The sequence below is a fragment of the Alosa sapidissima genome, chromosome 20 (assembly GCF_018492685.1).
Source record: "Alosa sapidissima isolate fAloSap1 chromosome 20, fAloSap1.pri, whole genome shotgun sequence".
Classification (NCBI taxonomy): Eukaryota; Metazoa; Chordata; class Actinopteri; order Clupeiformes; family Clupeidae; genus Alosa; species Alosa sapidissima.
In genome coordinates, this window is record NC_055976.1 from 8,194,963 (window position 1) to 8,221,312 (window position 26,350).

The 26,350-nt window shown below is 44.3% G+C and overlaps 1 protein-coding gene across 2 annotated transcripts; it reads right to left on the bottom strand.

Moving 5' to 3' along the window:
* Positions 1 to 818: 818 nt before the first annotated feature.
* On the bottom strand, positions 819 to 25,143 carry zdhhc9 (zinc finger DHHC-type palmitoyltransferase 9). Of its 2 annotated transcripts, none has more exons than XM_042074036.1 (9): positions 24,178 to 25,143; positions 15,302 to 15,462; positions 10,768 to 10,926; positions 8,991 to 9,128; positions 8,580 to 8,628; positions 7,760 to 7,862; positions 5,952 to 6,055; positions 5,445 to 5,559; positions 819 to 4,348 (listed from the first exon to the last, which is right to left on the bottom strand). In XM_042074036.1, exons 1-9 carry the CDS (start codon positions 24,342 to 24,344, stop codon positions 4,157 to 4,159), a joined length of 1,188 nt encoding a protein of 395 aa, XP_041929970.1. In that variant the 5' UTR covers positions 24,345 to 25,143; the 3' UTR covers positions 819 to 4,156. The 2 variants fall into 2 exon arrangements, with proteins under 2 accessions (XP_041929970.1, XP_041929971.1); XM_042074037.1 differs by lacking the exon at positions 24,178 to 25,143 and adding an exon at positions 20,464 to 20,581.
* Between the last annotated feature and the right edge of the window lie 1,207 nt (positions 25,144 to 26,350).

Below are 26,350 nucleotides of genomic sequence, written 5' to 3' on the forward strand. Positions count from 1 at the left end.
ATAAACAGAATCCATTTGTGATACATTTGTAATGTATTTATATATACTGTATAATGTACCGTATAGATTGAGACCAGGCTGTTTAAAAACCTTACATCTGGTCTGTATTAGGTATTAACATCAAACACGCATAAACTCCATACATGTACGCACCACTCCAGGTGAAAATCAGAATTTCCTGAAAGCTAACACTAACAGACAGTACAGACAGTACTGACACAACTTCCTTTTCCATGTCGATTTTATCTCAACTCTCTTCACTTGATTTTTAAAGGGTCCCTCAGAATAGCAATAAAACACCAATGAAAGTCCACGATTTCACTCACTTCTGTTAATACCCAAGCAAACAGCCATACAATGCCTTTAGTCAATATGCACACAGGTTAGATGTTGACTTTAAACATTACTCATATTTGTGCAGAGTGGAGTCAGGCAGACGACAGGTTGTATTTGGTCTGTACTGATCAAATAAATAAAATAAAAAAATGTTACGAAACACTTCACTTTTCTTCTGGATTTTACCCATTTTTTGGTTTGACTCATCTCAGTACAAAAACCAGAGTGCATGCTTTCACCCATGTTGTTCATGTAAATCCTGATTTAGACAAAAAAAGATTAGTCAAGATTAAGAGTCATCAACCATGATTCAGCCACACTTACATCTAATTCTTCAATTCCATTTCCTGCATGCAGACAGGTTAAGCAGAACACACACCTGTCGCTTCTTGATAAATGAGGTTAAACTGAGGTCTGATAATCAAATCAAAATCTAAATCTACAGTTTACCACTGTTCACTATCAAATATTTTACTATCAGATATTTTACTAAATGTGTTTTTGTTTTACTGTGAAGGCCAGGATTGTAGCTACAGTGATGAAAACACAGAGAGAAAAACTGCAGCAAAAGAGAAGCAATGTTGTTTGTTGCTAAATGTAACCATAAACCGACTATCCTCCTCTAGTGAGATATCAAGAGCATGTTATCATCCAGGGAAATAATTCTGAGCTCAGGCTTTAAAATATTTCAACAACTTAGACATTAATGATCCTCTGGATGTCATAACTTAGGGAAACTGGGGGTAAGAGTATGAAGTGCATTATGCCCATTATCACAGTATACAGTCTTCACTCTCTACACGCCTTCACAGAACACCACAGTCTGACATCATACCAAATATACCAGAGCTGGAACACACATCAGCAAGGCAAATTCTGGAAGCATTCAGTGAATGGCCAACCTCCTAATGAAAGATCTATTCTTGGGATCAACATAAACATACAGGGAGATAAATAAATATTTCTTCTTCAGACGGCTGGGGAGTGTGAGAAACCCCTCTGCCATCAATCCAACCACTCAGCTGTCAAACCCAACCACCATGCCACCGAGCTGGCAACCAATCAGGGCCAGGTAGTGACACTTGTGCTCCACGCGTGGTGCCACTGGCCCTCCCCTCTAATGGTGGCATGGGTTGGCCCTGCCCTCTAATAGTGGCATGGGTTGGCCCTCCCCTCTAATGGTGGCATGGGTTGACAGATGTTGAATGCAGCAACACCTACAGTCTGAACTCACCCAGACAACACTCAAGCATAATAATACTGGTTCAGCGCTTGCTTTCACAGCTCATTTACTTTACCCATAAAAAAACACACAGAGAGAAAAAGAGAAAGAGAGAGAAACGAGAAAGAGAGAGAGAGAAGGCGAGAGAGACAAAGAGAGAGAGAGAGTAGCATGCTATCCGTTTCTTGACACAAGCAAGAAATAAAGAAACTAAAGGCTACACAATATGTCCTCACTATCTCATTCTTTCTCATACTGTACCACATATCTAAAGAATGTAAAAGAATACTTTTTCTTCTGGGCGCTAGAAAAAGATAAAGTACACATCGTAACAAAGCCAGATGGCGGCCACTAATGGGGACAAGTAGACACAACTGCTCTAGTCACACTATACCATAACAGCCTTCACTCTTTGCAGACTAACACTGCTCCAACATCTTGCACATCAAAACATCTCTTTCAATAATGGAATGCAGTTTCTCTATCATGCCTCTGGGTTGCCTTAGCAACCAAATTCAGCCACCACCCCCCCCCACCCCTTCCCACTCCACACTACCCCCAACACATCCACTGCTGCAGTGAACTCTCTCATTCCTGTCTCTTTCTCCACTTAGTGTGAAATGAACAGAGAACAGATGGGTGGAATGGATGGAAGAGTGGGGCGGGGTGGGGTGGGGTCTCTCATGTCTCAGGGCTAGATAATGAGAGTGCCGCACACATCTTCAGAGGCTGGTGCAGCGCGGCACTCGAGTGAGCATACTTTCATCCACCGAGTGGGAGAGAACCCCGCTGCTCAGTGGCGAGAGAGAGGAGAGAGAGAGAGAGAGAGAGAGAGAGAGAGAGAGAGAGAGAGGAGAATGACAGGAGGAAAATATGAATGGCAAAAAGAAGAGGTGAGTGAGGCTTCATGGGAAGCGGTCTGGTATGTCAAGAATGAAAATGGCTCCCCTTGGAGGCCTTGAAAAACAGTCAAGCATGCACAGATAAGGACAAAGTTACCTATCTGTCATTCCTCCCCCCTCCTCCTTCTCCTCCTCCTCCAAAAATGAAGTGAATATGCACGCAGAGACATACAAATGCTTTTTGACCAGGCTAAAAAAACACTATTTTCATAACGAAATAACCCAGAGGAGTTTCAAACACATGTGCACTTCCACACAGCATATGCAATTATATACATTTACACAATGGCTTTGCATTTTCACTTCTCATGTCTGTGCATTTCGATGTCTCCATGGTACTAGTAAAAAAAAACAGTTAGAGTATTCCTTCCCTAATCTGCACACTGTACAAGTAGACGTAGTACCACGCATGTGAGACCTGGGAGAGTTGGTTTGCAGATGGCCTGGATAGATGATAGTGCAGCTTGTAGATAAGGCACTGTTACTAGTAGTCGATCAACAGCAGTCCTGGTGTGTCCTCAACAGGACACAAGGGCAAGGAAGGACACAGCGTCTAATGTTATGTATAAAGAAGGAATCGGAGGACTTCTGACTCAAAACTCCCAGAGAAGCCAATGGTTTGCTCTCAGGAGAAGGGACCTTCAGTGCAAACACTACTGAATGGATCTGGATTGTGGCCTAAAGTCCTTTACTCTCCCTTTGCTCACCATTCACCAATCCTTCTTCATAGATTCCTAGATGGCATTGTACATGCTTTATTATGTCCTAAAGCTCATATCAACATCAAATTCCCCTTTGACTGCTTCCATTTTTAAGTTTTGAGTATAGAGTGGAAAGACCAGTAGTTTGGCAGCATTATTTAAACATCAAAGACCTCTTCATGGTTACACATTAATATGATCTCTATGTGCAATCTACCCCATTGCCACTCCAAATCTATGAGTAACTTTAAAGTTTGCAGTTTAGAGACATCTATATATATTCGACAGCTGTGTTGGCCCACTGTCTCAACCAAAAAGCTCTAGTGCCTATCTGTAGGTATTGCATAGGGACATTTGGGTACTGTAAGCAGAAGCCGAGGGCTGATTCTGAAGCATGTTTTGATGTGTATGCACATGTCCACCAGGGGGAGCACTGTCTATTACAATTGCGCTGGATACAATTGCAGAGGGCAGATATTCACATTTGAAGAACAATCAGTTGATTTGATTTGAAAAAAGGGGATTAAGGGAACATCAACTGATGGCAATCTCAAGCCGTACAAAATAACAAAAGAAAAACAGACACACAGCCAGCAGCTAGCAATCAGCTCAATGGAGAACGATCAGCCATTTCAAAGTGAGTTCACCAACACCCCATCATTCGCTTGTTTGTATAACTGTTTTTTTTGTTTTCATGCAATGTTCAAAAGGAAAGACAGTAGTTCTGTTGCCGCGGTGCAGGCTATACTCTGCTGATCCTAGAACAGTTGGCTGGATCCACACTCTAAAAGGTTTTCGTCCACGCCCAGTGTGTAGCATGGAGGATGTCTCTGGAAGCCTCTCAACCAATAACAAACATAAACACACTCTCTGAGTCCAGGTCCAAGGTTGAGGTTTAGACCAGGTAGATTTCAGCTTGGGTTTAGGCTTGAAACGCCCAGTGCATTTTGAAAGTGGAGCAGAAACTCAGAGCTGAGTCTCCGAGTAACCTTCTTCTACAACTTCTGGCTCAATTCCTTGGAGCCGTCGGGGAATCGGACATCAGTGGGGGACTTGGAGGGCACGTCCGCTGGGGAGGCTGCTTTCTCCTCTTCAGGGGGGGAGTGGCTCTTCTCCGGCAGCGCTGCAATGCTGGGCTTCGCATCGTCTGGAGTGTGCTCATTGGGAATCAGTGGCGCTGTGGTTTTCTGGAGAAATAAAACATTTATGGTTATGGTTATAGCATTTTGCAATTTTTTTAATTTTATAATTACAAAAAACACAAAGCGAGTGTTCTAACTTTGACTAAGGAGTCAAAGTCACAGAGCATCATAAATGTGTTGATGTGAACCCCTCAGCCAAAACTGATAATACTATTTTGAGATGCACAACTAATTGCAGGATATTCTACATTTGCTTTGCTTGCCATGGCTTCTATGTTGGTCCCATCGCCTGATGTCAGCTTTAAGAGGTCCTCAAAAATATGGATGAAGTGATCCATACCATCAGACCTTTAGCCTACAGTACTGTACAGGAATGACACCACTAACTCTTCCCTTAATCGTCTGTATGAGATAAGGCAACCAAGTGAAAATGACAACACTTGTCTTGTCTGGAATAAAAGAAAAAGGAAAAAGGGGGAAAAAAACAAAAGGTCACCAGAAGGCATTATGTTCTGAAAACTATATTACTATAAACAACCCTAATTTGGGTTGGGAAACATTTCAACATGACTGTTAAAATGCTAAAGGACTCCACAATGTCCAGCCAAATGCATTTGCACATAATCAAGAAAAGAGCAACTAATGAATGAATCTGTTGTCTATTGCTTGACCACTGGTCATCCCTTTCTTCTTCTTCTCCTCTCCTCTCTCTCTGTTTGTTCTCTGCCCACCCGCTTCCTCCTGTAATTGATTTTGGTCCTTTCATTTTTGGAGCACGCTCACTGTACTACATCCGCTTGCTCTGGCAGCATGCAGTGGCTTGTGTGCCAGACACACAGACGGTCTTGCTTTGTGAACAGTGAGAGAGATAGGGAGAGATCATAAGTGTATGTTTATTTGTAGGTGTCTCTGTATGTGTGTGTGTCTGTGTATGTCTGTGTGTGTGTGCGTCTGTGTGTGTGTATAAGTGCATGTGTGTGCGTGTGTGTGCGTGTGTGTGTGTGTGTGTGCGTCTGTGTGTGTGTATAAGTGCATGTGTGTGCGTGTGTGTGCGCGTGTGTGTGTGTGTGTGTGCATCAATGTGTCCGTGTGTGTGTGTGTGTGTGTGTGTGTGTGTGTGTGTGTGTGTCAGTTGGCTCACTGTGGTCTGTGGCACAGGGTTGCTCCCCTTGTTGACAGCAGTGGAGGCGGCAGGAGCATCAGATTTGGCCAGAGCTGCCGCGTCGTCCAGCACCACCCCTCTCCTGTCCAGCACACTACACACACACCGCAGAAACCACCACGCCACATGAGCTACTGGTCTGACATGCACTCAATACCCACAGCAAAGCAGTAGAGCGGAGTATGAACACAGAGAGAGAGAGAGAGAGAGAGAGAGAGAGAGAGAGAGAGAGAGAGAGAGAGAGAGAGAGAGAGAGAGAGAGAGAGAGAGGGAGAGAGAGAGAAAGAGGGAGAGAGAGGGAGGGAGAGGGAGAGAGATAGAGAGAGAGAGGGAGAGAGAGAAAGAGGGAGAGAGGGAGAGAGAGGGAGAGGGAGAGAGAGAGGGAGAGAGGAGGAGGTGGAGGAGGAGTAGAACAAGGAAAAACAAGACTAGAAATGTCAAAAATGTAGGATAAGGTAGGATGTGAAATGCACACTGCATACATACCTGGGATAGGGCGGGCCACACAGGACCTCACAACAGTTCTTAATGATGTTCTTGTGACTGTAAGGGTTCTGCACCCGGTTCTTCCCCGACCACGAGCCTTTGATCTGCGGAAAGTCAAAAGCAGCCTTGTGTTACTGAGCCCCAAAAAGTAGGACAGAGATGAAATCCACCCTGGATTCTGGCAGCTTTATCCTGAGCCCAACAGCTGTTTAGCTGTTTCCTTGTTCTCTCTCTCTCTCTCTCTCTCTCTCCATCTTTATTGCTCTCTTTTCCTCTCTCTTTAATTCTCTTTCCATCTCCGCTTGGTTGCTTTCACTTTCACCAAACGACTCCAACTGCTGCGGAAAGACCTCTCCTGCACTTACACTATAACTTACCTAAAAGCACCATTTCTTTCTCAGCCTGTGTTCCTGCAGTGTAGCACTTTACCTACAAAAAGACACGGTGAGGAATTGAAGACACCTTTTCTCCCCTCAAGATCACACGCATATAGCATGGACTGGTCAAGGTTGTCCTCATCAGAGCTCTATCCCTCAGTGTAACGCCTGAATCCGCAGATGGATGTTTAAATAAAGACAGACTCCAATCTGCATACCAAAACACACACTCGGACCAGATATTTTGGAATTAAGTGCTGTCATACACCAACATAAGGGATTTATTTCTTGGATGTAACAAATTCTTGAAGGCACGATGGAAAACAATATTAAAATGGGAATCAGATGGAAGATTAGGAGACATTTTAAGCAAATCCTCATCATCAACTTAGAGTTTCTTCAGCTGCATGAGGGGCTTAATAGAAGCATACAGACACTGATGGAATAAGATGGCCAATTCTGGGGCTTCTTCATGTGTCGCTGCACTCCAGCAGCCTCAATACTAAAAGAGCAGTTTTATTTCAATGCAGAAACCTTTTCAATGCAGCACCTGAACCAGCCACAGCAGTATGCAAAACCTAATGGAAATACCCTCTCCATAACCTCTGTCATTTCATATCACACCACTATGTCTGAAAAGGGGCAAGTGTGTGTCATTGTGTGCGTTTGTGTGTGTTTGTGTGTGCGTCGTTGTGTGCGTTTGTGTGTATGTGTCTGTGTGTCAGTGTGTGTCTTTGTCTGTCTGTAAGTGTGCCTGTCTGTCTGTGTGTGTGTGTGTGTGTGTGTGTGTGTGTGTGTGTGTGTGTGCGTGCGTGCACTGGGCAGCTGAGCCAGCCCTAAAGGGTATTGATATGTCTAAAAACAGCATGACGGGGCGAGACCTGGCTAAGCCACTCTGGCTGCGTGCCCCTCGGCCTCACGCTGTGACCTGGTGACCATCCATCCCTGACCTGCGGACAGGACAGCCACCAGTCCACACACACAAAACCTGTCCGGCACAGCAACGTTCATAAATAAGTCATTAAGCCCCCATTAATGTACTGCATCCCTTTACTGATTACTGGCTAATTTTTATCTCACCGGTCATCGTGCGGTCAAATTGAACCCTCGGAGAAATGTAAGGGAGGGAGGGAGGCAATCGTGCCGCTGTGTGGAGTTGTCATCACCCCGTCATTACTCATTAAACCTCTCACACTGGACTGCACACATGCCACAGTAACTGTGCAATGTTGTCTTTTGTGAGTCAAGTCTGTAGATTTGAGATACAGACAGAAGCTGGCCTTGAGCACCCACTGTAACAGACCACACAGAGCTAAGGGGATTGAGAAGGGGAGAGATAGAGAGATAGATAGATAGATAGATATAGAGATATAAATAGAGAGAGAGAAAGGAGGAGGAGAGAGAAGCCTGGTTAGCAGTATGAACACTTACGTCTTCGTTGGTGGTCTGGTTGAGGGAGATCAGGTATGTGTGGAAGCCGGTCAGCCCCACCACGGACCAGAGGGTGAAGAAGCACACCACCACCTCCAGCACAGTGACACAAGAGTCAAGGCAACAACAACAACAACAACAACAACCACCACAACAACAACAACAACAAGGTAGCACCCATTCAGCTTCAACCCATCACCCTGGACCGCCATTCAAGAATCCTGAACTAAGCTTATGGTAGTCATCTGTGACCAATGACATACTTCATGTCACCAGCATATATAGTGAAGACATTATGGATATGTTTGTCACTTTCACTGACTTGTTAGTTTGTTTAGTTTAGCTGTCACGTCAAAAGCTTAATACAAATTTTACATTTGACTATTGTGAACATATACTACTCATATAATCAAACAAGAGGTGTCTAAAATGGAGTTGTTCCCCCTCGTGCATGTTGCTTGAACTAGCAAGTCGTCATGAGTATACATGACCTATATACTGAATATTTATCTGTATATGAAGTTTTCTGCTAACTTCACAAACATTCCATAGTGTGTATGGCAAGGATTAAACTCTGCTCCTGATTAGTTTAGACTGGCCAGCTTAGCCTAATGCAAGAGACATTCTTGGAATTCTAAACAAACGAAAGTACGACTTCCTCCTCAGGCCACCTCTGTTAGTCAAACCAGCCTGTTGGCAAAACGAAATGTGTAATCAGATTAAAAAGTCTGTCAGAGCCAGTGTCAAACATTTTTAATTTCTCGGCTGGTTTGGCGTCCAGAGGGAGCGCTCTCCTGTCAGACGTGGTTTGAAAGGATATGTTCCAGGGGTCTCCTTCAGCGTGTTCACAAACCCGGAATCCACAGAGCCTGAAAGGGAGGGGGGGGGAGATGCCATTGGATATGCAGCACGACAAGCTAGAGTTTACATGGTTTAGAACAACAGAGCAGTACACAGGAACAGCCTCTGTCATGCACGAATTGGGCAGTGTCACGCACATGAACACAGACACACAGACACACACACACGCATGCAAGCCCACACACACGCACACACACACACACACACACACACGCACACGCACACGCACACGCACACGCACACGCACACGCACACGCACACGCACACGCACACGCACACCTATAAGGAAAAGCTTAAGAAAAAAAGGGGTTTGGAACTAATCAGTATTGGTCCATGAGCTCAATATACAGTGAGCCAGCTTTTCACTTACGTAGCACCACGTGGACGATGTCAAAGGCAAAGATGTAGATGGTGAGCAGGGAGAGGGAGAGCGTAAACAGGTAGAAGTAGCGGTAGTTCCTCTTCCCCACGCAGTTCCCCACCCAGGGGCAGTGGTGGTCAAAACGGTCTGGGGTGGGAGAGAGAGGGAGAGAGAGAGAGAGAGAAAGAGAGAGAGAGAGAGCAACGGACATGTTAGTGCAGGATCCAAACTATGCAACATTCCAACAGGAGCCTTCCACCAGGAACAGAGAACAGAACGTTCAGTCATTCATACCAGCTGAAACATTTGAACGCTGTGCAAAAATATGAAGGGAAAGCCTCAACAGACTTTCAAATCACTGTTTTTAAAAGAAAAACATGAAACCCAAAAAACAAGTCCATCTTTGAGTATAGTGCAACACTTAGATTGAGTTTCCAACATTTGTAGAGAGCCTGGGGGCTTGTGGGTATTGTAGTATCTCAGGGAAAGCCCTCCCTCGGCATCTCTGTCTGTGGCCGCCAGCTCTGAGCTCTGCCAGCAGACAGAGGGACACGGATGAAGGAGAGTTCAGTTCACCCACGCGGCTCGTCTAATGGAGGGAGCGATGAGCCGAGTGAGTGGACAGAAGCGACAGCCTGCGTCTGTGTTTGGGGACACTGGCTGGAGAGCGCCATATTCATCGCCGCACGTTTTTTTTCATCTGATGACAGACCGCGAACGGATCAGAGGACTCATGACAAAGCAGCCGAGTGTATCGTGCTGCGTCACATTGTGTGTGTGTGTCTGCCTGCATTTGCATCAGAGTGTGTGTGTGCCTGCGTGTGTGTGTGTATGTCAGTGTGTGTGTGTGTGTCAAAGACAGACTGCAGCAGGTGCACAGGACTCTGACAGACGGCTTTGTGTTGGCTGTGGCTGGGCAGAGAGGCTGATACTGAGACTCCTCTGTGCTCGCTAATCTCCTCAAACCACTCATGGTGTATGTGTGTGTATGTGTGTATGTGTGTATTTGTGTGTGTGAGTGTGTATGTGTGTGTGTTTGTGAGGGAAGTTCATGTGTGGTGTGTGGTGTGTGAGTGTGCGTATATGTGTGTGTCTGAGTGCAGTGCATGTCTGTGTGTGTGTGTGTGTGTGTGTGTGTGTGTGTGTGTGTGTGTAGTGCATGTGTGTGTGTGTGTGTGTGTGTGTGTGTGTGTGTGTAGGTGTGTGTGTCACCACTACGGTCATATTTGAGTCATCCCTGACTAAATTACTGTTATTACGGAGAAAGATCCAATTACATGGCTGTGTACATAGAAAGCAATATAATAACACTGGGCCAACCTTTAGCTGTAAAAACCTGTGGTAGACAACTACTTCACACAAGTAAACACTCTTGAGTCAACCACAAATTTAACTAAGGGATATTAGTTCAGATCTAACTAAGGGATATTATTTGAGATCTAACTAAGGGATATTAGTTCAGATCTAACTAAGGGATATTAGTTCAGATCTAACTAAGGGATATTATTTGAGATCTAACTAAGGGCTATTAGTTCAGATCTAACTAAGGGATATTAGTTCCCTGACGGGAACTCAATTCAGTTCTCTATATCTCTGATAGTGGAGAACTGCGCAAATTAGAACTGTGTATATAATAGCCTGTTTTAATTTCAAGTAACCTCTTTGAGGTGGAGTATTTGTGTGGCTAGGATATGTAAGTGTGGAAAAGAAAACACACACACACACACACACACACACACACACACACACACACACACACACACACACACACCACTAGCTCACTCACCCACGCAGTTGTCACAGATGCTGCAGTGGGAGGCTCTGGGTGGGCGAAAGATCTTGCAGGTGTAGCAGTACTTCAGCTTCACAATCTGGTTGTTGATCTGGACGTTTCTGATGCGCGGTGGGGGCCGCTGTCCCGCAGGCACGTTCCCATTGGCCGCCTCTGTGGAGCAGACAGGAGAGGAGAAGAGCATGATATCTGGATGCTTTGCTACTTACAGACAACACACATAAATTCATACTGTAAACCACAATGGCGGTGTCTCAACTAGTGTTATTCCATGTTTGACATTCCTGGGGGTGGGGAAGTTGGTCTGTATTACACAGTTCAGCATCTACTGAAATACACCAACCAAACCAAATTTACAACAAAAAATGTGTAAAGTTCACTTGGCAAGATATAACAACAGCACAAAAACAAAACACCACAATATGTGCATGTGTGTTTGTGTGTCAATGTGTGCCAATGTGTGTGTTTGTGTGAGTGTATGTGTTTGTGTGTGTGTGTACATGTGTGTTTGTGTGTGTGTGTACATGTGTGTTTGCGTGTGTGTGTGTGTGTACATGTGTGTTTGCGTGTGTGTGTGTGTGTGTGTGTGTGTGTGTGTGTGTGTTTGTGTGTTTGTGTGTGTGTACATGTGTTTTGCTGGCGTTGTCTCCTCATGTGCGGACAAGAGCAGCACATGGGGACTCTGGCGCTGTGATAAATGCTTGGTGGGGGACCTTGGGAACGTCAGCGCAGACGGCACACGACCACGGCATCCTGGCTGCTGCCTGCTTATTTACGATGATCTGTTATCACAGCGCAGCCTGCATGACGATTTACACTTTTATTTATGTCCTTATTTATGGCTCGAACGCCAAGGACTTCGCTTAATATGACTTCCTGTGTCCGGATATGTCGAGAAAATCAAACAAAGTTGGACAGTTCAGTATAATGCCTTCACGTCACTCAGGGAGGCCTTGGATGGCTATTAGTTGACTCTTAATGATGGTGTCTACAGGTGAAACAGGAGGACTAAGCCACAGTTGTTGATTTAAAGTCTATTTTTCTCTAGTTTTATCTATTTATTCATTTTGCATTATTTTATTTATTGTATTTTAATGTACCTTCGTCTCCCTCTACTATGTAGTGTATAACCATGACAAAACATGACCATGCAATCTCGGCTTCATTATAAATGAGGGCTTCTCTCAATTAACTTTCCGAGAATGAAATAAAGGTATACTACTAGTAAGTACTAAAAGGTATTTCTATATAAATAGAGCAAGGCTTACCAGTCTCAATTTCAAATTAGATTCAATACAGAAAGACAAGTTAATAATCAATTTTACTGCAAGACAGCAGGCTTGGAAGATGTAGTCACCATGAGTGGACTTTGGGCCTTGGAATAAACAACGGTGGCAGCACACTTGTCATACTGTAACCTGCCATTCCGTTTGAAACACTCGTGTTTAACAACCTTTATATCAGCAGGGGAAACAAAGCTCTTTTATTTCTTTATTGATTGTAAGCCAAAGGTTTAATAATAGCTCACTTAAGATAGAAACGTCAGGAAGGAATACTTAAAAAAAACTGATTACCATAGGAAAGAACATCAATGTACTATATTTCTTAATTTGGAATGCCTTCACCCGAACAATACAAAAATACTAAAACAAATAAAACACCAGGGGTTTAACACCATCTGCGGCCACACCTAGAGCCAAACAGAGTTTGTGAGGTCACTGAGGGCTTAGCACACATCCTTCAGGGTTTCCGCGTGTGACTGCACTTCCCTCCGCGCCATCGACGTGTCACGCCCTCGCATGCTGGCCGGCTTTGTATTCTCCCCTCACCGGAAAAAAGGGGCATTATCCTCAGGAAGCCATTCCGTATTCCAGGAAGATACTTCCTCTGATTAGCATTCCTGAAGGACCTGGTCATTAACTAGCTGTAGCGACGGCGGAACACAACAGCCACGGGCTGGTGGTCGCCTGCAGCACGGGCGTGTGTGTGTGTGTGTGTCTGTGGAGAAATTCTCTTGCCTGCGCTCAGTCTAACCCACGCTTCATCACAACCTTGACGACAGCCAAGAATAGTGTTTTAAACCTCAAAGGCACACAGACACATACAAAACAAAACACAGAGAGAGAGAGAGAGAGAGAGAGAGAGAGAGAGAGAGAGAGAGAGAGAGAGAGAGAGAGAGAGAGAGAGAGAGAGAGGAGAAAGACAAAGAGAGAGAGAGAGAGAAGAAAATGGAGTCCTAGAAGAGTGAGAGCAAAATAAGTCAAAGTGATCCATTTTCCTGAGCACTGCAGCACCCCCTGTAAGCTGGGTAATGGAGTGGCACGAGTGCTGCAGGGGCCAAGCAGACAAAAAACACACACACACTGTGCAAACTGAGCCTCAGGCGTGGCAGTGACAGCACCCAACTCCTTATCTATTTATGTTATGATTAATAGCGTCAGCTCAAAGGTTTAATGACAAAGATTGTGCAGCAATGGGCCAAACCTGAACTGCTTAATTGCCAATAGCTGTCACTCCAAAACACGATTTACAAGAACTGTGAGTGTCTTGGTCTTCATATCAACCTGTTGGCTGTCGTAACGAATATGGCTTTGGGCTGATTTCAGTCTTTTCTTCAGTGTCTCGTTTGAAATGAAGATCTTTTCCCCCGTCTCTACTGTCAGTGGAGGGGCGAGTCAAGGACAAAGAGACAGAAATCCACACCACACACATACACACACACACACACACACACACACACACACACACAAACGTGCGCACACACATTCATGGACATACACACACACACATTGACACACACATGTCCATGCACATCCAGACATACACACACATGCACACACAAACAACTGAAGTAGAACATTGACAGCATGGCTACTGCAGACAGACAGACATTTTTGCAGAAAAGGGTGAGGCTAGACTTAGATATTGATAGATATTGCTTTTACATTAATTCTCCCAAACTACCTGGGATTATGAGTTATGAATCAAAATACTGAGAAATATTAGCCACCTGTAAGATTAGTGGTAGTATCAAATAATAAACCCTTAAAAGAGGATTGCTGATCTCAATGAGTTATTCTGTTAGCAGTTTACTAACCAAAAAATCTGCAAAATCTGCTTTACTCAGTGCTTCTATGGTGTAAAATACTAGTTCATGTCAGCTTCTGTTCTGTTCTGTGAACTTAAACCCCCTATCTAAATCTGATGTGACATTATTAACACATAGCACATAGGACTTTAATCCCATGTCATGACGTAACATGAAGTAACGTAACCATGTCGTAAACATTACAGATTAGATACTGTAATCAAGTCATTATGTCATGTTATGTTATGTTAAGTCGATTACTTAAAAGCCAATAACAAATGACAGGATCTGCCATAAAATAATGTTGTGATGTTGCGTCAGTCTTTGTCTGAGTTAGGTTTGCTTAGTCATGGTTATTTATGTTTTGAGGAGCAGTAGTCTTTAGAGAGATTCTTTGACCGGGCAAACTTCTTTCACTCTTACTCAGCTATGCAGAGAGTTGACACATTTGACCATTTGCCCTCCAGTGTTCAGAAACTTATCTTCTTAGTGCAAATCACCCAGCTCTGTGGGCCTACTGAAGAAACAAGTTCGATATACTTATGCAACTGCAGAGTTTCAATGTTATGCTTTTCTCAATTGCTTCATTGTAAAATAAGGTATCTACACTGACAAAGAAAATATATTTTGATCTGATCTATTACTTGATAAATTGGTTGTCTGAATTGTAATGGAATCAAACATGGCACAAATATCTGGTAGGTCCTTTGAACATGAGTGAACAGCAGTGGTGGCTGGCCAACCTCTGATCCTTACAGATGAACACACAGACCCAGTCTTAGTCACCACAGGGTCACATTGGCATAAATAAATCAACAGAGATGAAAGAGCACTTGATGATGACGCGTTGGCAGTAACAGCACTGTAATGCTTTGTTACTAGCTTGATAGGTGTTCACTACGGATAACATCTCAGATCCAGATTCAACCAGAAAACATGTGATTACTCATTACATCTCACTGGGTTTAATTATAATCCTCCTCCAACTGACTGGACCCTTGTTCGCAGCCTCTCAGTTGAATACTTGTTCTTAGTGGCGAGGTCTGGAGAGTGTAAACTGTGCGCTTGGTGAGGCATCTAGCCAGGGCCCTGCGTCCCCTCACACATCCTCCAGGTCTACAAGTGGTAAGACACAGAGTGAGGAGGAGAGGGAGGAGGATGCTCCGCTGATGAATTTAAATTCCCCGTTAAGATGGCAGAGTGAGGGCAGCACGCCAAATGAGCACATTAAAGGGCTAGATTGAGGTTGTGTGTCGGAACTGTAGAGGGTGGATTTCAAGGACCTGGTCCAGGCATCCTGCCATTAAGATGGCAAAAGGGCTTCTATTGGATTGGTGTATTATTTCTCTTAGATGTCTCCTCCTCAGAGGCCCACAACATAAAGGGTGGAGAGAAGAAGCTACAAAAGGAGGAGATTTGGTATTGGAGGAAGCAGCTCACCGATCTCCATCTCGATGAAGGCCGCCTCCTCTGGAAGGGCTCGCGGTAAGACCCCCGGGTCACTGAAGCTGGTCCTCAGCAGCATGGCCATGACGAAGAGGAAGAGGACGATGGCGAAGACGGGGATGGCGGGGGAGAGGTGGACCGCCAGGTAAGGACACCTGCAGGAAGGAAAACGAAAGAGAGGAGGTTAAGGTTACGGTATATAGTTAAAGATGACTGATTTAGCAGACGCATTTATCCAAAGCAACAGACTCGCAACTGTGGGAATGAAACCCGGGTTGACCAATGGTGACCTCTGCTCCACCATGCCCACCTTACAAGAGGACTGCCAAAACAGGGCGTGGGGGGGGGGGCAGAACCTATATAAAAACTCAGCTCTATGTGAACACATAGTAAACATTTTGATCAGAACTCATTTAACATCAGCACACAGCTGTAAAAGCCTTCCATCAACAATGAGAAGCAGCTGCCTTTTTCATCTCAAGAGCTTTTGAGGAGGACGGTCACTATTAAAGGCCAGCCAAAGGCTCCAGCTGCAGCCTGCCCGAGAGAGAAAGCATCATGCATTTGGCCATTATTCTCTCTCAGTGCCATACCAGGGGAGTAACACAACACTCGGTAATTACTGTATTCAGCCAACTACCCATCCACCCTTAGCCCCACCCGCTAGCACTCTTTCACAGGCATCTGGTTGGTTGACATACTGTATAGAGCACATAATGCTGCGTGCACTTAAAAAGCACTTCCTTGTCGGTGGTGGAGGAGGGCGGGCAGAGAGGCCAGGCGAGCCGCAGGTGACTGGCAGCCTGCGCAGCAGTCCTGCACTACAGCAAGCGCTATTTATAGAGGAGACAGCCTCTCTCTCTCTCTCTCTCTCTCTCTTTCTCTCTCTCTCTCCTCCACCCTTGCTGAGGGGAGGTGGAGTGGGGGTGGGGGGGGGGGTGATGCGCGCTCGTGATGCGCTGTGATGTATGGATTAGGGATCGGCGTGGCCGGTGTCTCCTTCCATGTGCGTTATCCCCAAAGGACGCGGCAGCCTCGGAATGAGATTGCTCGAGGACGCCCTGCTGCCCGTGTCCTGCGCGAAACGCTGAACAGAACAATCTCATGAAGTCTGAGGGGGGGGGGGGGGGGGGGATTTCATTTTGAGCCTGGAGGACAACAAGCAGAGAGAGGATGGGGCCAGTGCCTTCTCTCTCATACCTGCTGGATATATGAGTACCCCCCCCAACCCCCACCCCACCCCACCCCACCCTCCACTCCCCCCTCACATCCCATTTGCCCTGACTCATGATGAGAACAAACCCTTGACTGGCTCCTGTGCCCCCGTGAGCAGTCTGCACCACCCACTGCACTACAGAAGAATGGGAGCCACATATTATATCCCAGTCTAAGTGATCTGAAGCCTAGTCATGTCCACTGGAAGAGTGCCAGCGTACTCTGAGTGTGTGTTTGCGACTGTGAGTGTGTGTGTTTGTGAGTGCATGAGAGATAGAGATAGAGCGAGAAGAGAGAGAGAAAGAGATGTGGCAGAGAGCGAACAGTAACAGGAATGTTACGCTGCTTGGTTTTCTCACAGATTTTCAAGGAGATGATCTGTAAGGAAAATGATCCACCTGCCCTGAAAGAATGTTCTGCAGGTACAGGCCAGTGAATCAGCATACCAGAGACGTGGTGGGCCTGTTTGGCAGGTTTGGGCCCCACTCTCCTGTTTCCTACTCTCTTTCTGTTTCCTACTCTTTCTCTCTCTGTATGTCTCTCTCTCTCTCTCTCTCTCTCTCTCTCTCTCTCTCTCTCTCTCTCTCTCTCACACATACACTCACATACTGTAGACAGCATTGGAAAAACTGAAACCATGAATCCGGTCGATAAAACTTTCCACTGGTCACAGCAGCCTGACAGGAATACCTCTGAGCTCTTTCCATCAAGTACAGCAGAGCAACAATCAATTCCAAAGGAGTGTGTGTGTGTTTGTGTGTGTGTGTGTGTGTGTGTGTGTGTGTGTGTGTGTGTGTGTGTGTGTGTGGCATGAGAATATCCTGAGTGTGCTACTCGTGTGTGTGTGCATACAGTAAGTGTGTGTATGTGTGCATGTGTCACGTGTGTATGTGTGCACTTATGTCTGTCTATCTGTATGTGTGTATGTGTGTGTGTGTGTGTGTGTGTGTGTGTGTGTGTGTGTGTGTGTGTGTGGCATGAGAATATCCTGAGTGTGCTACTCGTGTGTGTGTGCATACAGTAAGTGTGTGTATGTGTGCATGTGTCACGTGTGTATGTGTGCACTTATGTCTGTCTATCTGTATGTGTGTGTGTGTGTGTGTGTGTGTGTGTGTGTGTGTGTGTGTGTGTGTGTGTGTGCGTGCTTTACACATCAGACATCATCAGTTCCCATCAGAGACCAGCGAGCTGAGAAATCCTCACCCTCCAATGCCATGAATCAATACAATTGAGAGACGATGTTTGAGAAGGTTTCAAAATGAAAGTGTTAACTTTTTTATATTACCGTGTCAGCGATGGAAAATGTATGAACTCAGCATTTCATTATTGCTCTCTGTACTGCCTGTGGGTGGAGAAAGGTGAGGGAGGGGGGACTACAGGATATGTTTCCTCTATAACCTGCCATGAAAATAATCCAATGCAAAACTAACCTTAATATGTACATGTAAACATTGACCAATGGTGCCAACATGGGTCGACCTGGGTTGGTGACAACAGTGTTCTAACTATGGTGACTATGGTGTAAAGGGTTGGGGACAATATGAAGGGTTGTTCAGTTAAACTGGCCAAACTAGTCTGGTTAATGGAAATTGGAACAGTTAACAATGGATCTACCATTTATAATACTGCCAAAGTGACAAAACACACAAATCCAGACACACACACACACACACACACACACACACACACACACACACACACACACCCTTAAACAGCACTCAAGCAAATAGGAAAACGACTTGCACAACCACAGCACGTGCTCCAAGTCGTCCATCTTGTTTGCCTTGGCCGTGCAGGAAATGGGGAGAGAGGAGATTGCAGGGGAGTGGACAGAGGTAGCCTGACAACAAGCTCAATCAATACGGCTGCAACTGCTGCTGCCACTTGCAGCAGACCACACCAAGGCCCATGATATGGCTGAGGTAGGGCGGACAGAAAGGTCTAGAAAAAAAATCATCACCCATAATTGTCTATTTATCGTCCTCCACAGAATGGACAGTGCCCAGTAGGAGGATGAGGATGCAGGTGATGAGAGGGGATCCCATTCACACCTCCACATTAGCACGTTAATCTCTAGATATAAACAGCCAAGCCAGCCAATTAACACAATCTAGCGTGTAGCCCCGAGCATTGAGTCCAAATGAATATGACAGCGGAGAGAGCTGCTTCCTCTGATAGATGGTGATGGCTTATTTTTCAGGAAACAGAAGCATGTTTGCCGTTCGTTCCCTTTGCATTAATACAGTGGTGGAGATGGAAAGAGGGTGGGTTGAATAAATAACCGTCTGTTGCTAAACGTGGTGCAAAATGGCCCCTTCCTGATGCAACAGATGTGCTTCCATTATCTGCCAGGATATTTCAATTCCTTCTGCTTCTTTGGGCAAACTGCCACAAAGCTAAGAAAGCAGAGGTTCTCAAATAAACAACTAGGCTAGTTAACCATTAATGAAGCGTGGGCACATCTAAAATATCTAATAATGATCCTGCAGGTTTTGACCTGAGTAACTCAACGCCCTTTGGTGCAAAATAAACTGAATCTATGCCATAACACCAGATTCTCAGAAAGAAAATGCAAGAAAGAATGCACATTCAAGGACACCGACTCTGGTTAAGGAAATCAGCATAACCAGTCAGAGTGATTCAAAATATCTAGTTTGACTAGAACACCCAGTCTTTCACTTTGGGCAAACCAAAAACAGCAGCCTTTAGTTTTTCATCTGACCCAATGGTCCCTCTTCTACTGTGCAAATGAAGCATATAATGTGGTTATTTACTACTGCAGCAGCAAATCACCAACATGACATTTTAAAATAGGAGGATTACGGCCAGTTGGTAAACCACTTGGAAATAAAAGGAACCTCCCTCTGTAAATGTGTAAACAGCAGCATGATAGCACTGCAAGCATGAAGGTGTTGCTTTTTCAATGTGAAGGCACCTGACATAATCCTAGCATTGTCCTGAACTTGGAGTGCAACTGATAGCACACGTTGGAAAGGCATTTGCATGGGCAAATGTTAAGGTTTGATAACAGATATTACACAACGGCACATTTCAAGGTATGCTCTTCAGGTTCTGGAAAATAATTCCACTTGCAATCTCTCTCTAGTCCTTTAAAACAACGCTGGTGTCTTCTGACCCTTTAACAACCCATACTAAATCCCTCACTTATATGTGTGTGGATGAAGCAAAAAGATATTATAAACAACACTGACTTTCTGATGACAGTGGAAATGGCTGGGCAAGGCTCATGGCTTTCCCTCTACAACGCAGGTATCTGGGCCTATGCCTAAAATAACCTGACAGCATTGCAAACTACTTTTGAGAAATCATACAAAAAAACAAAGACAGATATTTAGGCCGGTCTATAAATACATGACAATAACACTTTGAAGAATGCTTCCACTGAGTCAGTCATGTTTGATCATCTCTGCCTGTATGATTAAAACTAAATAACTTTGGATAAAAGTGTAAATATAATAAAATAAATGTAAATGTAACTAAACATATTACTTTCCCATTATTATACCACAACTTGAACCTAAATGTAATGTATGATGAAGCATTCTTCAACGTGCTATTGTTATGTTATGTTATAAAATAAATTCCAGTACTGGATTAAAAAATAATAATAATAATAATAATAAAAAAAAATAAAGGGTGTTTTTGGGTTAGGGTTAAAAACACCCTTCTAGAGATGATTCACCCTGTAAAGCTCAGTGTAAAATGCCACCCTTCCTAAGATGAAAATTCACGAGGTCATAGCCCTCATGCTGGAACCTTAGCCATCACCAGCAGGGAAAGGTCTGATAATGAATACTTAATTCTGAATGTATCTATTTAGGAGCCGAGTGAATCACAAGACAGATTAATTATGTAGTGCCACTACTTAGGCATTCTGTTCAGGCCAACCCCCACTTTGTACAGCCCCTCTGGCAGCTCACCTCAGCATCCACCCGGGAGTCATTTCCAGCAAGGAACAGCGGCAATGATGATGAATGCTAAGCACCCTTATAGAACAAGACCCATCCATTTCCCGCACACTTCCAGGCATGCTTATGGGCTAGAGAGCCATTTTGTCTATTTCACCACGGTGACTTTGTGGTGGAGACATTTTCCGATGGCGAAGGTGTTGTTCTGGCAGAGCCCCGAGCATGCTGGGACCTCCAGCCATGACAACGCCCCATCCACCACGACGACTACAAAAAAAAAAAAAAGCGTGTCAAACGCCTCCCCAGTAAATGAGGCAACGGAAAACAATGAAGCCGTCTGGCTGACTTGGTGCTATTGCTGAACAAGAATCTCTTATTTTCCCTGTGGGAGAGAGCAACCGACCTCTGTAATGAGTCCGATCCACAACTCACACAACACAGCAACTTATCAAACGCCCACGGGTTCAGCGCTGAGGCAGCTTATGGCAGCATAATAGAACTAACATGATTCTATACTCAGGGAAAGGCTGGGTTATGATGAAAATTAATCCTATACATTGCACCCTGTGCCTCTGTTCAGAATGTAGAAAATATGGAAGACACTGTGGAGCTACTGGAAGTACCATATGGCTGAATCAAGACCTCTCCATGAACAGACACGTGGCACTATTCACCATGTTGGGTCATTTTTTTAATGATTACATTAGGAAACCGAACGGAAATTTGAATCAAAATAACGTCGGTGATGCGATTATAGCCAAAGGAAGACAGCAAACAGGGTAAATTGCATTTCCCCAAAAAATCAATGCTGTGTGCAACCAAGAAGAAACTGAAGCAGCATGACTCAGGCTGCACATGAGAAATAGGAGCGCAACTCTGACAGTCCCTGAGAAACACTGGGAAATAAACACTGAAACAGCAGTACTACCTCTCAATCTGACGCTTCATGAATAGTCAAATGAAACTAGCGAGGCTATTTTCGATTGGGGCAGACTACCAGAGTGTCCTTGCTGACCGCGGACGGCAGACAGGGTCTCCGTGCCCTAGTGCCCCCGGGCCTAAAGGGGCCATTGGCACAGAGAGGCAGGCTGGGGACACACCATGGACGGACACTCTTCTTTGGCCGCGGCCAGTCTGCAAGGTCAGCACGGCACAAATCCTCTAGCTCATTTCACAATGGCAACACAGACATGTGTGTGTGCATACACACACGCACAGTTCTACTTGATGGAGCGGTCAGCCGGTGGTCTAATGCCTCTCAGTTGTTGGCTGTCTTCCACTGCTGTGCAAGACACACACACACACACAAACACACACAGACACACACACACACCACAAACATAGACAATTTCCATTTACAATTCCCATTATGTGCTATGCACAAACAGCACAGCCTGCCTGAGCCAGCCACAGCACAGGAGAGCGGAGAGTGAGCTGAGGAAGAGACCCACGGGCTTGCTGACACATTGCCCCTCTCTCCAAGGCTACTATATCTCGAGAGCATAGAACCGTGGTCTCTCCCCACGGACAGCTTGAGCTGTAGTCGGGAACTGCATAGGCTACACAAAAGCAGGTGACCACAGCCCACCAAGAGTAACCAGAGCCACAACCAGACACTCAGCGCAGAGAGAAACATACTAAGGACACATATGAACAACTCATTTTTGAACCATGAATTTAGAAGTTGTATATAGGCCACATACAGTGCACACAATGGGTTAATCACTCCATGAAGCGTTTCAGATCCATTAACTCGGCCTGGGAGAGTAGGGAGATCTTTTAGATGCAGCTACTAATTAAGGCGTAATATGTTTGTCATGAGCAGTTTAGTTTGTCCATGTGAATAAACAGCCCCCAAGACTGGGCCCGCCTGTCCCTGCCCATCTCCCACTGATTGCTGAGCGATAAGAGCACTACCCAGTTGTTCTTGGACGAGCGCCAGCGCGTCCACAAGGACACTGCCGCTCTGTTCTCCGATCTCATTTTCAGCTAAATCACAGACTGCATCATCCATTCGATGCCGAAAAGCTCACACAAAGAACACATCTCGAATTCAACCAATTTCCCCTGCAAAAGCCTGCCAGCTGGAGTCTCACAGATCATGAACATAAACTCAATTAGTGACACGGACTAAAGAGAAATTTAAACATTGTCTAGAGTTTAGTATCATTATGGAAAATCAAGTGTAACATTGCTGTAACAAAACTGCTACATTGACTTAATGTCTTATCTGTTCATTCTTCACATACCACTGAACAAAAAGGCATCTGCTTCATTTATTTTAAAAAAGCAGCCTTAGAAGTATCATATCCATTACTGGGAAGAGCAAGTGCAGGCTAGGCATCTAGCCAACACATCAGAATATCTCCACTTTACTCGCATTACAGTAACATACTGTCGGCTACCTACCACCATTATGCTACTGGGTGGGTGTTACATCTAAGAGGACTAAGATGGCTCTGAAAAATGGCTTGTGTGTTTGGTCAGCAAGATCCCAATTTTCCATTCCAAAGTGGCGTTATAATTATGGATGTCTGTGATACAAGTGTTGTGTACTAACAACCCTCTTGCCATCAGCGTCTGCTGACAGCCTGCTGGCAATGTGGTTTCATTTGTGAGCTGGAAATAGTTGTTCCCTCAGTAAACATCACAAACAAAATGTGAGGACGCCCAAGGGCCCAGAATATCAGAATTAAGTAATGAAAACCAGATACACTGGCCTGTGTTTTCACATTAATGATGTTGAATCACTTTAGGATCGACACTAGCCCTGAAGTAGTAAAACACTGAAGACTTTTTAAATCTTTTTTTTTTCTCACAAAAAAAAAAGTCTGAAGACATAAAAAATAGACCTCTCAGGAAAAACAACTGGAGAATCACACAATTCAATGCATGCTGGTCGAGAAAAGAGATCACTCAAATTGAAGATCACAGGGCTTCTGGGATTTCAAATATTTACATTTGCTTTTAGCTTTCATTGATCCAGAACCTCCACACTTCCAAGCACACTAAGTGCTATGTGTGTGTAGAGGTTTTTAAAGATCAGGTTTTCACATATGGGTATCCATCAAGCAACACCACAGTCTCGGCCATCTAGGGCTGGGTCAGCAGTGAGTGTCACTAGTCATCAATTTCCTCACATCACTTAAAGCCTGATGCACATAGGTCGGGTCGGGATCATAGGTTAAACTCTCAATACCCTGATAAATAGGAGATTATATCATGCATGACACAAGCGTGCATTGTCCAATTGCATCAGGATGGGAACGAAAGGAATCATGAACAAACAATGGGTTTTATGATTATCCAACCACAAGCAGACGCCTCTATGAACCAACCAGAGGTGGATATTGTGAAGTATTGAAGATCACGTGTGAACATATGACTGTAGGCCTGTTATGCCAGTGCATATCTTATAAAATATAAGCAAAATAGAATGTAACTAACAGGTAATAAACCGTTTTACGCAAATGTAGTCTTTTTTTTTTTATGGTCTTCTCCCTGTCATCTTAAGCGCATCAGTTTGAGGATGTCAACACCTACTATCCTCGGCTGCACAAAAGACACAGCCCAGGCCTTCGTTTGTTTTGATTCCCTTATATGGTTCAATACTACATTACATCAGCATAAGCAGCGCAATAACCGCCTTTACATGCTTTACTATCTTCATCATGTTCCCGTGAATCGTGAACGCTATTCATATTGGTTGCATCAGTGCATACTCACTCAAAAGCGAAGAACAAGGAGCAGGTCCCGATGATGAGGAACAGAGTTAGGTAAAACACGCCTTTCTGACGGGCCATCATAACGCGGCCGTCACAGCAAAAAGTGTTCTTTCCCGGGAGCTTCTCCCATTTTCGGGTACCCTTTCTGGCTATCATTACAGCCGACATGATGAACAGTGATTACAAATAGTCAATAATGATGAAATAGAAAATATAAAAATCAAATCGTTTAATATTGCTGGGCTAACTGTTTGAGTAAACTGTCAGGAGTGAATTTGTCACAGTCATTGCCAATCGAAATTTTCCAGATATATCGCAAATTCATGGAAATGTCAGCGTGCAAGCAGCCCTACGAATCATATGCTCTTGTAGAATATCGCTTCTTGTCTTCACCATCCGACGCTAGCCTTAGATAGCATAGGCTATAATACCGAGAAGGTATCCAATTCAGTAGCTTTTAAACAGCAAATGTATTTCTTCGTTCAGAAAATGTGGAATTGTCTGTACAGTACTTTAAAGTCACATCATATAGCATGTCTGGTCCTGGATGAAAAACGAAATCCATATTTTCTTCTCAATCAAAGTTCTTCTCAATGCGCAAAATCAAGCGGTGGTCATAAATCTCACATTCTGGCATTTCCAGGATATCTGTCTTCACCCCAGTCGCGTTGCCTAGGTGAGTAAGGCAGGTTTTTATTCTCGTAAACGCACGTTGGTAAATCTTGACACTGGCATCAAAAGAGTGGACCTTGACCCGTTGACATTCATGCCATTTCGATGAGACGTCCTGTACAGGTCCACTAACGTGGTTAACAATCTTCTAGCGCATTACACATTTATTTCAAAAATCTTTTACGTCGTTCTTAATGCTCTATTTCATGAAGATTCACCCAAATTGCGACAAAAAGATTCCGTATAGGAGCGCTTTACCTCCCCACTGGATGGGAGCTGGGTTCGTTTCTAATCAATGGGAGGGAGGAAACACGCCTAGATTGAAATGTCTTTTCTTAAAGGGATAGTACCTTGTATGAAAGAAACTGAGAACAAAGGCGGTGAGCAACCACGAACGTTTGCAGCTATTGCATTTCTGTACAGGTCTCGCAACAATTTTTACACCAAACTGCATGACTAAAAATTAGCCTATTGTAATTGGCAACATTGTTATACCCTTCCAAATATGTTACTAAAGGCGTTTGCTACCTGCAAGTCATAACATTACAAATGATAGTGACCTATCTTTGCTTGATGGCACATTAAAGCTGGTTTCACAGAAGGCATATTTCTGTTGGATATGATATACCATAGGTCATGCGGAGCCCAGTTGAATTGAACATAATAATCCATGCTGAATGGATGTCAGTGGAAATCTCACTGATGCATGGCCACATTGGACCAGCCAGGATGAGGAGGGTAAAAAGAAGAGGCCCGTTCATCCTCCTCTTGCTCTCCTCCCACCGAGGATGGAGCTACCGGAGGCTGGTAACCTCCATCTTTGCATCTTCACCAGGGACTCTTTCTATTTAAATCTGCTCTGGAAGTCCATGGGTAATTTATGATTTGTCAGAGCCTGCCAAGGATGAGCAGTAAAACTGCAGCTTATCACATCCCCCTGTGTGCTACACACAACTGCTTACTGAATTACATGCAGTCAGACACTCCTGGGAGATTCGATTCTGAATGGCAGGTTGCTGGTGTTTTTGTTGCTTGTTATCTAAACTGAGCAGTTAGATTTACTTAGACAGACACAAAGCATATATGTTATCAAGACTGAGGATGTAGAAGATGCATGGATTTCTTTTTACCTGCATTATTTTGAATTCATTTATTTATTTGCAGATTATAAATATGATTAACTTGGCATCAAAATTGCTTGGGTTGCTTGACTTCAATCTGAGTCTACCAATAATGCTGCATTGCTGAAAATACAGAAGAAAAAAAAACAGTTAACAGCTAAATCTACGTCCTTGAAAAAAACCCCAGAGAAGACCTCATCATATACCTTTCTGTTACGCCTGCATTTTAATGGCTAGGGGCACACAGAGGCATAACACATTGATTTAAACTTAAGAGCAAAAGCAATGCACTTTATTGTTATGCCACTGAGAGTGTCAAACATATTTTTCATCAGAAAGAAATGTGCAAAACCAAACTGTGATGCATTATTAAATCATAAC